We start from the raw sequence: 16,167 nt of genomic DNA, 5'->3' as shown, positions 1-16,167 counted from the left end.
GCCAAAAAGCGAATATAATCTTTGGTTGTATAAACAAAGGCACAGAATCAAAATCATGGGAAGTATAGCACCGCTTTATAAATCCTTAGCAAGACCACACTTGAAATATTGCATCCAGTTTTGGTCCCCACATTACAAAGATGTTGAGACTTTGCAAAAAGTGCAAAGAGCAACTAAGATGATTAAAGGCCTGGGGACTAAAACGTGAAGACCGGTTGCAGGATTTGGGAGTAGGGGGGGGGACCAGTATTTGAGGGGCTGCTGCAAAGAGGAGGGGGGGTCAATTTATCTTCCAAAGCAACAGAAGGCAGGGCATGAAACAATGGATGTGTCAGGCTGTCTCTGATTATATTCAGGAAATATAACACCTTGACTTCATTTGGTTATGAAGAAAAGTACTTTTACTAGATACATCTGGACTACAGCTGGGTAAAGTTGGATCTGAGACAAAATATGGCTAACATTCCATATCCCCTCGTTAGTCCCTCATCCCCCAAGAGTCAGGCAGGTCTGGTCCAATGCCAGCTCCTTCTCGGCCCCCCTGGTAATCTTCCGATGGTCTCTGGCTGTTAATCATCTCAGGAATGCAGTGTCCGTTGGAAAACCGGTGCTCTAGCATTCTTGCTGATTACAAACCGTCAATCTCCCCTCCCCTTGATCTCATGTCAGACGACACTCTTAAAGGGCCCTCTCCACTTAACCTGAATAGGATAGTAATACATCTTAAGTCCATGAGTTATTATACATTACACATAAAAACCCATTGCAATCTAACTACTGAATATAAAGTGTACAAAAGGATGTGAGGATTGGAGTGGAGGCTGACAGGATGGAAACTAATCAAGGAGAGAAGCAACCTGAAATTAAGGAGAAACTTCCTAACTTGAGGACAATTAACCAGTGGAACAGCTTGCCACCAGAAGTGGGCGCTCCATCACTGGTGGTTTTTAAGAAGAGACTGGACAGCCACCTGTCTGAAATCATATAGGGTCTCCTGCTTGAGCAGCGGGTTGGACTAGAAGACCTCCAAGGTCCCTTCCAACTCTTATTCTGATTGATGGAAATAGAAAGTTCCCCCAAATCCAGTGTAGGTGGATATGATTGTCAGGTTTTGGGATCTGCTGAAGATGCTTAAATGCTTTAAAGGGAAAAAAACAACAGTTCTACTCGGAGCAGTATCGATTTAATTCAGATTTACATCAAAACAAAGTAACATTCTTGGGAAAATATTAAGAAACTGGCTAACTAGATTATTCTATATAAAATTGTATTTTGAAAGCTAGAAAGAGAGAGATTAAGCAATATAAATTTGAGAAGCTCGTACTAAACATTATCAAAATATCCTCTTCCTTAGCAGTTTATAAATATGAACTGAGAGCATCCAAGTACAGAATATGAGATAGAGAACAGAGACAGAAAAGGGACTAAGAACCTGCTTTTTGGAAAGTAGCGATTACATTTAACTGCCCACAAAATGCAATTTACCTGCTTGTGTTAACGGTGGCCCTACATCATCCTTCTACATGTAATATCGCTCGATGGGAAAAGGTTTTTCTTGAAGGGAAAATATCAGCAATGGCTTCTACTAAACCTCTGATAAGACAGCTACGCAAATTTTGATTCTGAAATCTGACGGGAAGGCAAAATTCCCCTGAATAGATTTGTTGGAAGAAAATGCTGAAATGTTTTAAAAAACAACAACAACAACAACAACAATCTCTGGATCAAATTCGACCGAACAGTTCAATTGTTTTTTTTGAAACCAGCGTTTCAAGTTCCATGATTTGAACTGTAGGTCTGAACCGATCAGTTTCAAAGGCAGAAAGCCATCAAACGAACGATTTAAACTGGGGTCTCGTATAAAACTCACCTTTTAAAAAAAAAATAATAGAAAAAGAACCCTGAATTACAACTATTCCATAATGCCCTATTTTTGGGGGAGAAGATCCAAGAATGTCCACTGGATCTGAGTTAACTTTTGCAAGTTAAAGACAAATCTTTTTCCCTCTTTTGTTTTAAAATCCCATTTTGGTTGCCTCTGCCTCTATCTTAATTCCCCTAGCATGAAGACGTACAAAATTTAAAAAGGGGTTATTTCTACAAAGCCAAATATTTACCCCGACTGTCGCCCATCCTTGTACAAACATCAAAACTCCAAGAAATGGGATTTTTCAGGACTTTCAGTTTCTAATGATGCCAAATGGAAGTTCTCCGGCCCCTAATTAAAAGACTAAATACATCATCAGCTTTTTAACTTGAAATGTGCACCTCTCTCAATGTATTTTAATTAATGCAACCCTTCTCCAACCTGGTGCCTTTGCAAACATGGTGGCTTGCAAACCCAGAGGTTCCAGCCCGATGTACTATGGGGTAGCACCAGGGTGAGAAACGGTGAGTAAACAAGTGTGGTTTTTTTCTCGCCCTCCCAAACCGTGCAATAAAATTGATTTTGCTTCCATGGGTTCTCTTTGGGCTTCGGGAGGGGATTTTCGATTTTCTCTTCAAATGGTCCTTTGGGGTAAACGCTGCTTGTACATCCCTGCGATCGCTTTGGCTGCGCTGTAGATCATCTGTTGGCGCGGCATGCCGGTGAACGCCGCATGCCAGTCGGCGCGGTTGACGTGCGGCAAGTTCCTGGCAATGACCTCGCCCACTGTCACCAACAAACCCGACCATCGGAGGTTGTAGTCCGCGGGGGTCAAACTCTGCGCCTGCAAAACGAAGGGAGACGGGGTGAGCGGGGAAGCGCGAGGAGGGCCACGGCCTTGGTTTCTCCCTGCGTTTTACTCTGCGGCGGTAATTCGCGTGAGCCGGGAATGAACAGACGACCTGTCGGTTAGAGGGGAATGGTCTTTAGGGGTATAGGAAGTCCTTAACGTACGACCACGATGGAGCCCAAACATTCTCTTGTTAAGCGAGTCATTTGCCAGGTGAGTTTTGCCCCGTTTTACAACCTTTCTTGCCACACTTATTAAGTCAATCCCTGCGGTCGGTAAGTTAGTAACCCGGTTGTTAAGTGAATCTGGCTCCCCCGCCCCCCCTTGACTTTGCATGTCGAAAGGTCGCAAAAAGGCGATTGTACGATCCTGGCACACTGCAGTCGTCATAAATATGAATCTGAATTTTGATCGTGTGACCACCGGGATGCTGTTAAGGGTGAAAAATGGTCATAACTCACTTTTCTCCCCCCCACACTGTTGTCGTAACTTTGAACGGTCACTAAACGAACTTTTGCAAGTTGAGGCTCACCTGTCTTGAAATTGGAGTGCAGACAGAATTTGGTTTATAAAACGCACAGCCCGAAGTCAGCACCCAAGCAATTTGGAGTGCTGCTGCACAGAATGTGTTGTAAGTTACATCAGGGCTAGCAACTGAAAGTACCAGGTTGCTGTGGAATTGTCCAGTTGGGTAGTATGACAACAAAGAGGTGTGTATGTGTGTGTGTAGTGGCTTTTTTGTGTGGCCAAAGTCGCAAAGACTCCTCAGCCAGCCGTGAGCTACAGCCGCCAAAAAAGCCAATGCAGTCAAAAATTGCATTACTAGAGGGGTAGAATTACGACCGTGTGAAGCAATTGTGACCCCTTTTATACTGGACTGGTGAGGCCAGACTTGGAATATTGCATCCAGTTTTTGCGGCCATGATATTAAAAACACGTTGAAACTCTGGAAAGAGTGCAGAGAAGACCAACGAAGACGATTAGGGGGCTGGAGGCTAAAACATATGATGTGGGAACCGGGTACGTCTAGATTAGGGAAGAGAAGGATTTAGGGGTGACACGACAGCAGTCTTCCAATTTTTGAGGGGCTGCCACGAAGAAGAGGGGGTCAAATTATTCCCCAAAGCACCAGAAGACAGGAGAAGAAGCAACGGATGGAAACTAACCAAGGACGGAAGCGACCCAGAACTAAGGAGAAACTTCCTAACAGTGGGGACAATTAACCAGTGGAACAGCTTGCCACCAGAAACGGTGGGTGTTTCATCACTGGGGATTTTTAAGGAGAGATTAGACAGCCTTTTTGTCCAGAATGGTATAGGATTCTCCTCCTTCAGCAGAGGGTTCCAACCCTGTCATTCTGATGCAAGGTTGTTCTTTGTCGAACAAGCCACAACCGGCTGGGTCTCAACGTAATATTAAAACATAGGTGACGGATGTATACCAAGACTAAACCAGATTTCACAATGTGGGCAGACCTGCCTATGGAGTCCACTTTTAAAAGCCTGCTTTGACATTTTATTCACGAAAGAAAGAACACAAAAATCACGTATTACAGATTAGCAGGGTTGGACGGGACCTTTGAAGTCATCTAGTCCAACCCCCGGCCCAAGCAGGAGACCCTACACCGTTTCTGACAGATGGCAGCCCAGTCTCTTCTTGAAAGCTTCCAGGCATGAAGCTCCCACTACTTCTGCTCCAGTGGTTGATGGTTCTCACCGTCAAGAAATTTCTCCTTATTTCTATCATAGGAGTCCAGTTTTTTTTTTCTCCTTGATTTTATTCCAACGGATGCATTTTGTCCCCCCAATTCTGAAAACGACTGAATGAAACCTCTTTAAAACAGGCATCTCCAACCTTGGTCCCTTTAAGTCTCTTTAAGACCTGTGGACTTCAATTCCCAGAGTTCCTCAACTCTGGGAGTTGAAGTCCACAAGTCTTAAAGGGACCAAGGTTGGAGACCCCTGTTTTAAAAAAAACCAGTCACTTTTCTAAATTTCCTGCCTCAACACAAGCAGCTTTCCTTGTTGGAACCCGGCGGCAAAGTTGAATTTGCCAAAAAAGAAAAAAAAAACCAAACCAAAACACCCCAGTTTTGAAATTGTCATCCCCGCTTGGGCGAATGATCTGACTTTGGAGGGGGGGGGGACATAAAGACTCACCTGTTGTATGTATTCCACAGGTATCGGTGTGGCCTGAGTAAAGCTTTCCAGGTGAATCCCGTGGACTGGATCCTCTAGGATCAAGCAGCTAATATCAAACCACCTGTAAAGATTTTTTGGGGAAGATTTTAGGTTTTATTCCATCATACCGATGTCTAAAGGCAGTGGTAGTCAACCCGGTCCCTACCGCCCACTAGTGGGCGTTCCAGCTTTCATGGTGGGCGGTAGGGGTTTTGTCCGATACTGAAGCACTTTCCTTTTTTTTAATTTAATTGACTTTTTAAAAAAATTTCATAGCATTATTTAAAAACATTTTCATTAAGTTTTCATAAAATTCCCCGTGACAATTTAAATTTCTGAAAATATACTATTTGTATTGCCCGCGCATAAGTTTAGTTCACGTTACGTAAATGAAACTAAATGGTGCTATATATAGCCTCGTCCCAGAATAGCTCACGCATTTCCCCCTATACCACCCAGCTGTAACAGGCAAGCAGAGCTGGTAGCCGGCGCCCCGCCCCCCAAACCCAATCCATGATGCACGAGAGGCATGCGCAGACAACGATACACAGCACATTACTGTGGAATCGGTGGGCAGTTAGAAAATTTTACTATTAACAAAGATACAAAATGCTTGCTCCCAGAACATTGTTCGTGCTTCTGGGAACATTGCTCCCAGAAGCACGAAGCTGAAGCCTGAAGATGATGAGTGAGATAACATTGAGCAATGTGATTGCAGCTGTTTCTTCCTTTTAACTGCTAGTGGGGTTTGAACTGATTGGGTGGGAGCTTGGCTGTGCTCTGATTGGATGGGGGTTTTTGTGCTCTGATTGGCTGGGGTGTGTCCTGTTTGGGTGGGGGCTTGGTTGTGCTCAGATTAGTCTGAGTTGCAGGGGATTTGAGCTGGTGAGCTGCATTGCTGTTGTTTGGCTTCGTGTTTGTGGTCGTATACATCTTCATAGTGGGTGTCAGTCTGCTGCATGTATGGATTGGAGGAGTTTGAAATGGCTAATGTTGCAGCTGCGGTCTGGCTTCTGGTCCTTGGTCGTGCTTCTGGGAACATTGCTCCCAGAACATTGTTCGTGCTTCTGGGAACATTGCTCAAATACTTCCAATCTTACACGGAAAAGACTAACATACCAAAACCTGCATACATATACATTTGTATTGCCCGCATAAGTTTAGTTCACGTTACGTAAATGAAACTAAATGGTGCTATATATATATGCAGGTTTTGGTATGTTCGGGTCTTTTCCCATGTAAGGTTGAAAATATTTAGGCAACGTTTCGATGAGGTCTCACTCATCATCTTCAGGCTTCAGCCAGGTTTCTGGGAGCAATGTGTGATTGCAGCTGTTTCTTCCTTTTAACTGCTAGTGGGGTTTGAACTGATTGGGTGGGAGCTTGGCTGTGCTCTGATTGGATGGGGTTTTTTGTGCTCTGATTGGCTGGGGGTGTGTCCTTTTTGGGTGGGTGCTTGGTTGTGCTCAGATTAGTCTGAGTTGCAGGGGGATTTGAGCTGGTGAGTTGCATTGCTGTTGTTTGGCTTCGTGTTTGTGGTCGTGCTACATCTTCATAGTGGATGTCTGTCTGCTGTATATATGGATTGGAGGGGTTTGAAATGGCTAATGTTGCAGCTGCGGTCTGGCTTCTGGTCCTTGGTCGTGCTTCCTGATCAGTGTGGGTTTGAGTCTGCTTTCTGGGTGGATGTGTGGTGGTGACATCCTGTATGGACCTCGTGAGTGTAGGTCTGGTGTCATTCCTCGTGTTAGGGACTCGTTTGTCAATAAGGGCGGGTTTCCAAATGGCTGGTAGGCGGGAGGTATCACCTCGTTTGTTCATGCTGTGTGGGCGTTTTTCTATCTCGATGGCTTCTCTGATTATTCTGTTGTTAAAATGTTCAGTTTTGGCGATAGTTTTGGTCTTTTTAAAGTCAATATCGTGTCCTGTGGCTTTAAGGTGTTGGACCAGGGAAGAAGTTGGTTCCTCTTTTTTGATTGAGTTCTTGTGTTCTTCAATATGTGCACTTATTCTTCTGTTGGTTTGTCCGATGTATGTGGTGGGGCAGGCGGTGCATGGGATTTCATATACTCCTTGATTTTCTAACTCAATTTTGTCTTTGGGGTTTCTTAGGATGGTGGATATTTTTTGGTTTGTGCAGAATGCTGTCTTGATGTTATGTTTGTGGAGGATCTTGCTGATTCTGTCTGTGGTGCCTTTTATATATGGGAGGAGGGCTGTGCCGTTTTCTTGTTCTCTGTCTTGGATTTTAGTGGGGGGTTCTTTTTGGATTAGTTTGGTAATCTTATTTCTCTGGAATCCATTGGATGTTAGTACATTTGTGAGAGTGTGTAGTTCGGTTCAATCAGTTCAAACCCTCACTAGCAGTTAAAAAGGAAGAAACAGCTGCAATCACACATTGCTCCCAGAAGCACAAAGCTGAAGCCTGAAGATGACGAATGAGACTTCGTCGAAACGTCGCCAAGACACTTCCAATTTTACGCGGGAGAAAACCCGAATAACCAAAGACCTACATACGTACATACATACATACATACATACATACATACATACATACATATATATATATATATATATATATATATATATATATATATATGTGTGTGTGTGTGTGTGTATATGTATATGTATATGTATATGTATATATATGTGTGTGTGTATATATATATATATATATATATATATAGATAGATAAATAGATAGATAGATAGATGGATGTAGGTCTTTGGTTAATCGGGTTTTCTCCCGCGTAAAATTCGAATTTTATGCTGGAGAAAACCCGATTAACCAAAGACCTACATACAAACACCCGTGAAAACCTCAGAAAACATATATATAGATATAGATATATATAGACAGGCTACACAGATAGGTCTCGACTTACGACGGTTCATTTAATGACCGTTCGAAGTTACAACAGCACTGAAAAAACAAAAATGACTGTTTTGTCACACAACCATTGCAGCATCCCTATGATCATGTGACCAAAATTCAGACACCGGGGCAACTAGTTCATATTTATGATCATTGCAATGTCCCAGACCGTGTGATCCCCTTTTGTGACCATCTGATGAGCAAAGTCAACGGGAAAACCAGATTCACTTAACGACTGTTTGATTAACTGAGCTGCCAAGTGATTCACTTAACAACGGTGGCAAGAAAGATCGTTAAAAACTCAACCGATGTTTCACTTAGCAACAGGAATTTGGGGCTCCGTTGTGGTCGTAAGTCGAGGACTACCTGTATAAGCGGAGGGAGGGGGAGGGGCAGGGAGAGGAGGAGTGAGGGGAAGATGGCAATTTTTTATCTAACTCCAAATAATTCCCAGTTGCGTTTGAAGTCCTGTATCTTACTTGTCAGGGAGCAATTCTGCAATAAAGCTCTCCACGGACACGCCTGGTTGCTTCTGGTGGATGACCCCGGTCCTGCGCAAGCCGTCCAGCCTCTCTTGGGCCCCCTAAAAATCAAGGAATGTACCAAAAGCAGGTATCAACGCAGAGTTTGCCACTTCAGACCGACAACATCGACTAAACCATGGTTCTCAACCTTTATAGTGCTGCGACCCCTTTAATACAATTCCCCACGATGTGGCGACCACAACCATAAAATTATTTTCGTTTTGAATTTATCGCGCCTGAAGCCGTCTTGGCTAGCGATCTGAACTGCTTGCGATTGCCTTGAGGACGGAGGCATTAAAGCGGAGACTCCTCCCCTATTAAGTTTATCGCGCCTGAAGCCAGATTAGGCTAGCCATTGGGAGTGATTGCAGCTGGCTTGAGAGGGAGACATCAGAGCAAAGATTTCTCTCTTTTTTAATTCATCGCGCCTGAAGCCGAATTCGGCTAGCGATTTGAAGAGCCTGCAGCTTGCTTGTGGAGTCAACCATTGGAGCGCGATTCTTTGACTCGCAAGTATACTCCCTATATTTCCGATGGTCTTAGGCGACCCCTGGCAAATTGTCATTCGACCCCCAACGGGGTCCCGGCCCACAGGTTGAGAACCACTGGACTAAAGCAAAACAAGACCCAGAATAGAATAGAATTCAGAATCGAATTGAATAGAATTCAGAATCGAATAGAATAGAATGAATAGAAAGAATGCAAAATAGAATAGAAATAGAATAGAATAGAAAAAAAATAAAAGAAAATAAATAGGAATAGAATAGAAAGAATACAGAATAGAATAGAATGCAGAATGAAATAGAACAGAAAATAAATAGGAATAGAATAGAAAGAATGCAGAACAGAGTGCAGAATAGAATAGAATAGAATAGTAAATAAATAGGAATAGAATAGAAATAATTCAGAATAGAATATAATGCAGAATAGAATAAAATAGAATAGATAGAAAAGAATTTAGAATAGAATAGAATGAATAGAAAGAATGCAGAATAGAATAATAAATAAATAGGAATAGAATAGAATAGAAAGAATGCAGAACAGAAAGAATACAGACTAGAATAGAATGCAGAATAGAATAGAGTAAACTAGACTAGACTAGACTAGACTAGAAGCTGGAAGGGACCTTGGAGGTCTTCTAGTCCATCCCCTTGCTCAAGCAAGAGAACCACTGACTAAAGCAAAACAAGACCCAGAATAGAATAGAATAGAATTCAGAATCGAATTGAATAGAATTCAGAATAGAATAGAATAGAATGAATAAAAGAATGCAAAATAGAATAAAAATAGAATAGGAATAGAATAGAATAGAAAAAAAATAAAAGAAAATAAATAGGAATAGAATAGAAAGAATACAGAATAGAATAGAATGCAGAATGGAATAGAACAGAAAATAAATAGGAATAGAATAGAAAGAATGCAGAATAGAGTGCAGAATAGAATAGAATAGTAAATAAATAGGAATAGAATAGAATAGAAATAATTCAGAATAGAATAAAATAGAATAGATAGAAAAGAATTCAGAATAGAATAGAATGAATAGAAAGAACGCAGAATAGAATAGAATACATAGAATAGAATAGAATTTAGAATAGAATAGAATGAATAGAAAGAATGCAGAATAGAATAATAAATAAATAGGAATAGAATAGAATAGAAAGAATGCAGAACAGAAAGAATACAGACTAGAATAGAATGCAGAATAGAATAAAATAGAATAGAATAGAGTAAACTAGACTAGACTAGACTAGACTAGAAGCTGGAAGGGACCTTGGAGGTCTTCTAGTCCATCCCCTTGCTTGAGCAGGAGAACCCACTGTATACCATCTCAGAGAAGAGACTGTCCAGTCTCTTCTTAAATAATTGGAAGACACCAAATCAAATTGCAACATTGCGTGTGCTGCTCTAGGAGCAAAACTGCCCTGCTGACAACTGGATTTATTTCTGCTCGGCGTATTTTCTAAAAAATGTAAGCTTTTATAGGTGGGGGCACCCAAGGATCAGCCAGAAGGGACTTCTTTGAATTGTATTTTTTTTTAAATTTGAATTTTACGCGGGAGAAAACCCGATTAACCAAAGACCTACATATAAACACCCATGAAAACCTCAGAAAACATATATATAGATATATAGACAGGCTATACAGATAGGTCTCGACTTACGACGGTTCATTTAATGACCGTTTGAAGTTACAACAGCACTGAAAAAACAAAAATGACTGTTTTGTCACACAACCATTGCAGCATCCCTATGATCATGTGACCAAAATTCAGACACCGGGGCAACTAGTTCATATTTATGATCATTGCAATGTCCCAGACCGTGTGATCCCCTTTTGTGACCATCTGATGAGCAAAGTCAACGGGAAAACCAGATTCACTTAACGACTGTTTGATTAACTGAGCTGCCAAGTGATTCACTTAACAACGGTGGCAAGAAAGATCGTTAAAAACTCAACCGATGTTTCACTTAGCAATAGGAATTTGGGGCTCCGTTGTGGTCGTAAGTCGAGGAATACCTGTATAAGCGGAGGGGGGGGGCAGGGAGAAGAGGAGTGGGGGGAAGATGGCAATTTTTTATCTAACTCCAAATAATTCCCAGTTGCGTTTGAAGTCTATCTTGGTATCTTACTTGTCAGGGAGCAATTCTGCAATAAAGCTCTCCACGGACACGCCTGGTTGTTTCTGATGGATGACCCCGGTCCTGCGCAAACCGTCCAGCCTCTCTTGGGCCCCCTAAAAGTCAAGGAATGTACCAAAAGCAGGAATCAACGCAGAGTTTGCCACTTCAGACCGACAACATCGACTAAACCATGGTTCTCAACCTTTATAGTGCTGCGACCCTTTAATACAATTCCCCACGATGTGGCGACCACAACCATAAAATTATTTTCGCTTTTGAATTTATCGCGCCTGAGCCGCCTTTGGCTAGCGATCTGAACTGCTTGCGATTGCCTTGAGGACGGAGGCATTAAAGCGAGACTCTCCCTATTAAGTTTATCGCGCCTGAAGCCAGATTAGGCTAGCCATTGGGAGTGATTGCAGCTGGCTTGAGAGGGAGACATCAGAGCAAAGATTTCTCTCTTTAATTCATCGCGCCTGAAGCCGAATTCGCCAGCGATTTGAAGAGCCTGCAGCTTGCTTGTGGAGTCAACCATTGAGCGATTCTTTGACTCGCAAGTATACTCCCTATATTTCCGATGGTCTTAGGCGCACCCTGGCAATTGTCATTCGACCCCAACGGGGTCCCGCCCACAGGTTGAGAACCACTGACTAAAGCAAAACAAGACCCAGAATAGAATAGAATAGAATTCAGAATCGAATTGAATAGAATTCAGAATAGAATAGAATAGAATGAATAAAAGAATGCAAAATAGAATAAAAATAGAATAGGAATAGAATAGAATAGAAAAAAAATAGGAATAGAATAGAAAGAATACAGAATAGAATAGAATGCAGAATGGAATAGAACAGAAAATAAATAGGAATAGAATAGAAAGAATGCAGAATAGAATGCAGAATAGAATAGAATAGAATAGAAATAATTCAGAATAGAATAAAATAGAATAGATAGAAAAGAATTCAGAATAGAATAGAATGAATAGAAAGAACGCAGAATAGAATAGAATACATAGAATAGAATAGAATTCAGAATAGAACAGAATGAATAAAGAATGCAGAATAGAACAGTAAATAAATAGGAATAGAATAGAATAGAAAGAATGCAGAACAGAAAGAATGCAGAATAGAATAAAATAGAATAGAATAGAGTAAACTAGACTAGACTAGACTAGAATAGAAGCTGGAAGGGACCTTGGAGGTCTTCTAATCCATCCCCTTGCTCAAGCAAGAGAATCCACTATATACCATCTCAGAGAAGTGACTGTCCAGTCTCTTCTTAAATAACTGGAAGACACCAAATCAAATTGCGACATTGCGTGTGCTGCTCTAGGAGCAAAACTGCCCTGCTGACAACTGAATTTATTTCTGCTCGGCGTATTTTCTAAAAAATGTAAGCTTTTATAGGTGGGGGCACCCAAGGATCAGCCAGAAGGGACTTCTTTGAATTGTATTTTTTTTTAATTTGAATTTATATCCCGCCCTTCTCCGAAGACTCAGGGCGGCTTACATTGTGTAAGGCAATAGTCTCATCCATTTGTATATTATATACAAAGTCAACTTTTATTGCCCCCCCCCCAACAATCTGGGTCCTCATTTTACCTACCTTATAAAGGATGGAAGGCTGAGTCAACCTTGGGTATTATCTAAAACTATCTCTATTTTACCTCTCCTTTATCCAAAGCCCAGGACGGACAGACCATTTCGATCTCATTTGGTTCCTTTTCAAATGATTCATAATTATGAATTCATAATTCACCTTCCATCATTCAGTGGGTAGCAAAATCTTGTGGGGCGGCAATGAAAATGATTGCCAGTTACAATCTAATTCATGTATTATCCATTCTAATGTTTTTACTGAATTTGGTATACTGCAATTGTGCTGCACTTTTGCAATTTTTGGCGGTATTAAATGTTCCTGGCCTTTGGCTGTATTGTGATGATATGGTTTGGTGTAAGCCAAACAGATATTCAGACTGAATTTGGCATTTTCATCCACCTATCGAGTCCTTCCTGGTGATGTGGGAGAAGCAGTATTATCATCTGTTCACAACAATGTGACAACAATTCATTAACCAGTGTTGGCCTTCTTAGGTATCAAATTCTTTTCAAGAACCTTAGATGCTAAAATTTAAGGGTGTGATACATATGTGCAGATCCATCCACCGATTATAATTATATGTTATACAGTATAAGACTTTTTATTTATTAGTGATAATTATATTTGCATTAGATAAACTGAAAGGCTGTGATTTATAAACCAAAATTTATGGCTAAGGACAGTGTACAAGCCTAGCTATTTGTAACTAATTCAGTAAGCCAAAATGAAACCTCATGGCTTAATACCAGGGGTGAAATGCTCCCGGTTCGGACCGGATTGCCCGATCCAGTAGTGAGGGCGGCAGGTGGTTCGGAGAACCGGTAGCAAAAATCCCTGTCTCCCCCCCAGCTGAGCCACGTGATCATCAGAGGTTTTTTTTTTAAACTTTTAAAAGCATTTTTTCTTCGGACGAAACAATACTTTTAAAAGTAAAAGAAAAAAAGCCTCTGATGATCGTGTGGCTCAGCTGGGATCATCAGAACCTTTTAAAACCATTTTTTTTTGTTAAAAAAAAGCTTTTAAAAGGCTCCTCTGGCGATCCCAGATGCGTTGCCTGATCATCAGAGGCTTTTAAAAACATTTTTTACAACCTCTTCAGCTGAAGAGGTTATAGAAAAAATGCTTTTAAAAATAAAAAACAAAACAAAACAGAACCGGTAGTAACAAATTTCATATTTCACCCCTGCTTTAATACCATGTTCAAATCAAACTTATGGGTTATTTGATATTTTTTTTCCAACAGAATTCAAATCATTCTCTGGCTGAGTTTGTACAACACACTCAGCCCGGCTCAAAATTTGATTCAGCAGTCATGGGAATCAAAATAGACATGTTTGTCTTGGCCTGACATGTGAACCAGTCCCTGTCATTAAGACCTTATCGGATTTTTTTGTTGGCTCTCTGGATGTTCAATGAAAAACCGTCGCCTTTTCCTAAACAGGGTTGAGAATTCAGCATGTTGGGTATATCTGACTCTTTAAGTGCCAACGTGCTTATGATTTATGATGAATGTATTTTATGAAAGGGGACGCGGTGGCTTAGTGGCTAAGACGCTTGTCGATCAAAAGGTCGGCAATTCAGCAGTTCGAATCCCTAGCGCCGCATAATGGGGTGAGCTCCCATGACTTGTCCCAGCTTCTGCCAACCTAGCAGTTCGAAAGCACGTAAAAAACATGCAAGTAGAAAAAATAGGGACCACCTTTAGTGGGAGGGTAACAGCGTTCCGTGCACCTTTGGGGTTTAGTCATGCTGGCCACATGACCACGGAGACGTCTTCGGACAGCGCTGGCTCTTCGGCTTTGAAACGGAGATGAGCACCACCCCCTAGAGGCAGGAACGACTAGCACATTGTACGAGCGGAACCTTTACCTTTATTTTATGATGACTAAGATCATGATTTATCACTTATATTTTTTATGTACACTGAGAGCTTATGCTCCGAAGTCAAATTCCTTGTGTGTCCAATCAATATTCAATAAAGAATATTCTATTCTATTCAATAAATAGGGCCGTGATGGCTCAAGGCTGTAAGAAGCCTGTTATCAAAACCAGCTGCCTGCAATTACTGCAGGTTCAAGCCCCACCAGGTCCAAGGTTGACTCAGCCTTCCATCCTTTATAAGGTAGGTAAAATGGGGACCCAGATTGTTGGGGGGGCAATAAGTTGACTTTGTAAATATACAAATAGAATGAGACTATTGCCTTACACACTGTAAGCTGCCCTGAGTCTTTGGAGAAGGGCTGATATAAATGTAAACAAAAAAAAAAATAAAAAAAATAAAAAAAAAGAATATCCTATCCTATTCTATTCTACTCTATCCTACTCTACCCTACTCTGCAAATCTTTGGAAATTCCACACTTTCCCAAATCACTCACTTTCAATCCAGCTGCGTAGCCAACAGGCTGGGGGGCTATGTTGGAGTGGCCGTCCTCCCCCGTTACGGTAGCCATACCAAAAACGTCCTGGAAAGCTTGCCTCACTGCGGCGACCTTGGTCTCCTTTAGGGAGGTGACCACGATGTCCAGCTCTCCTCCTGATTCTAGAAAGCAGAAACACCCAAAATTATCTTTGTGCCGAAGACGAGGCCAAAACAAGCTGGCGGCACACCGTCACTGAAGACGAGAGCTTTTATCGGAAAACACACGTGAAAACCTTGCCAAGAAAGGTCCGTAGAGTGAACGCTGTGGTTTCTCCAGGAGTAATGGATGGCTGTGGGTGTTGGGACCAGAAGGAAGGCTGAGTGCCAAGAATGGATGCTTCTGAATTGTGCTGCTGGAGAAGACCTTAGATCAGGGGTCCTCAAACTTTTTAAATGGGGGGCCGATTCACAGACCCTCAGACTGCTGGGGGGGGGGCACTGACTGGTTGGGCGTGGCTAGGTGGTTGTGTGACTGGGTGGTCGTGTGACTGGGTGGGCATGGCCAATTTAACAGTCTATTTTTTTGCCTTTCTCCTTCCTAAGCTCCTGTTTAAATTGTTTTCAAAGACAATTTTTCATTTAAAGCCCAAAGCTGCTTTTCAAGGCCGCACGGGAGAGATCACCCCTTGGCTGGCCTTCCATCTTCCTCGCTGGAAGATAAGGCCCATGGCAAGGGGCGGGGCTTAATCACAGCGCTTCGCAATACTTTGCATTGGAGGGCCGTATCTAGCCCACGGGCCATAGTTTGAGGATGCCTAGATCAAAGGTCTCCAACCTTGGCTACTTTAAGATCTGTGGACTTCAACTCCCAGAATTCCTCAGTCAGCCATGCTGGATGGAGAATTCTGGAAGTTGAAGTCCAGAAGTCTTAAAATTTGCCAAGTTTGCTGGCTGGGGAATTCTGGGAGTTGAAGTCCAGAAGTCTTGAATTTGCCAGGTTTGTTGGTGCAACCAGCAACCTTCATAAAGGAGGGTCACTTCACCTAAACCAGGAGTCCCAATCCCTGGTCCATGGACCACCACTGGTCCACAGCATGCAAGGACTTGGGCTGCACCACAAGCGAAACCCCACCTGTGGGATGCAGGAAGCATGTGGAAACCATGACCCTCCGGTCCATGGAAAAACGTCTCTCAACGGAAGCGCTCCCTGTTGCCCAAAAGGTTAGGGCCCACTGTAGTCGAGGGTTTTTCTTTCCTAAGGGACTTGACTGGGGCAGGACTGACAGTGAAGAGC

At 42.1% G+C, this 16,167-nt stretch overlaps 1 protein-coding gene across 2 annotated transcripts in view; it reads right to left on the bottom strand.

Annotated features, from left to right (window-relative positions):
- Positions 1-1,167: 1,167 nt before the first annotated feature.
- The window catches only part of PRRC1 (proline rich coiled-coil 1), a 29,008-nt gene continuing 14,008 nt past the window's right edge, over positions 1,168-16,167 (bottom strand). Inside the window, exons 7-10 of one of the 2 annotated variants that reach the window (XM_058160074.1) lie at positions 14,890-15,053; positions 8,251-8,354; positions 4,877-4,979; positions 1,168-2,711 (exon numbers count right to left, since the gene is read on the bottom strand). In XM_058160074.1, coding sequence (XP_058016057.1) covers positions 2,502-2,711; positions 4,877-4,979; positions 8,251-8,354; positions 14,890-15,053 — 581 coding nt within the window. In that variant the 3' untranslated portion in view covers positions 1,168-2,501. Of the gene's footprint in view, positions 2,712-4,876; positions 4,980-8,250; positions 8,355-10,926; positions 11,031-14,889; positions 15,054-16,167 lie in introns of both variants that reach the window. The other variant, XM_058160073.1, reaches the window with a different exon arrangement.

This window comes from Ahaetulla prasina, chromosome 17 (assembly GCF_028640845.1).
Source record: "Ahaetulla prasina isolate Xishuangbanna chromosome 17, ASM2864084v1, whole genome shotgun sequence".
In the NCBI taxonomy this organism is placed as follows: Eukaryota; Metazoa; Chordata; class Lepidosauria; order Squamata; family Colubridae; genus Ahaetulla; species Ahaetulla prasina.
This window is presented reverse-complemented; position numbering and strand designations above follow the sequence as displayed.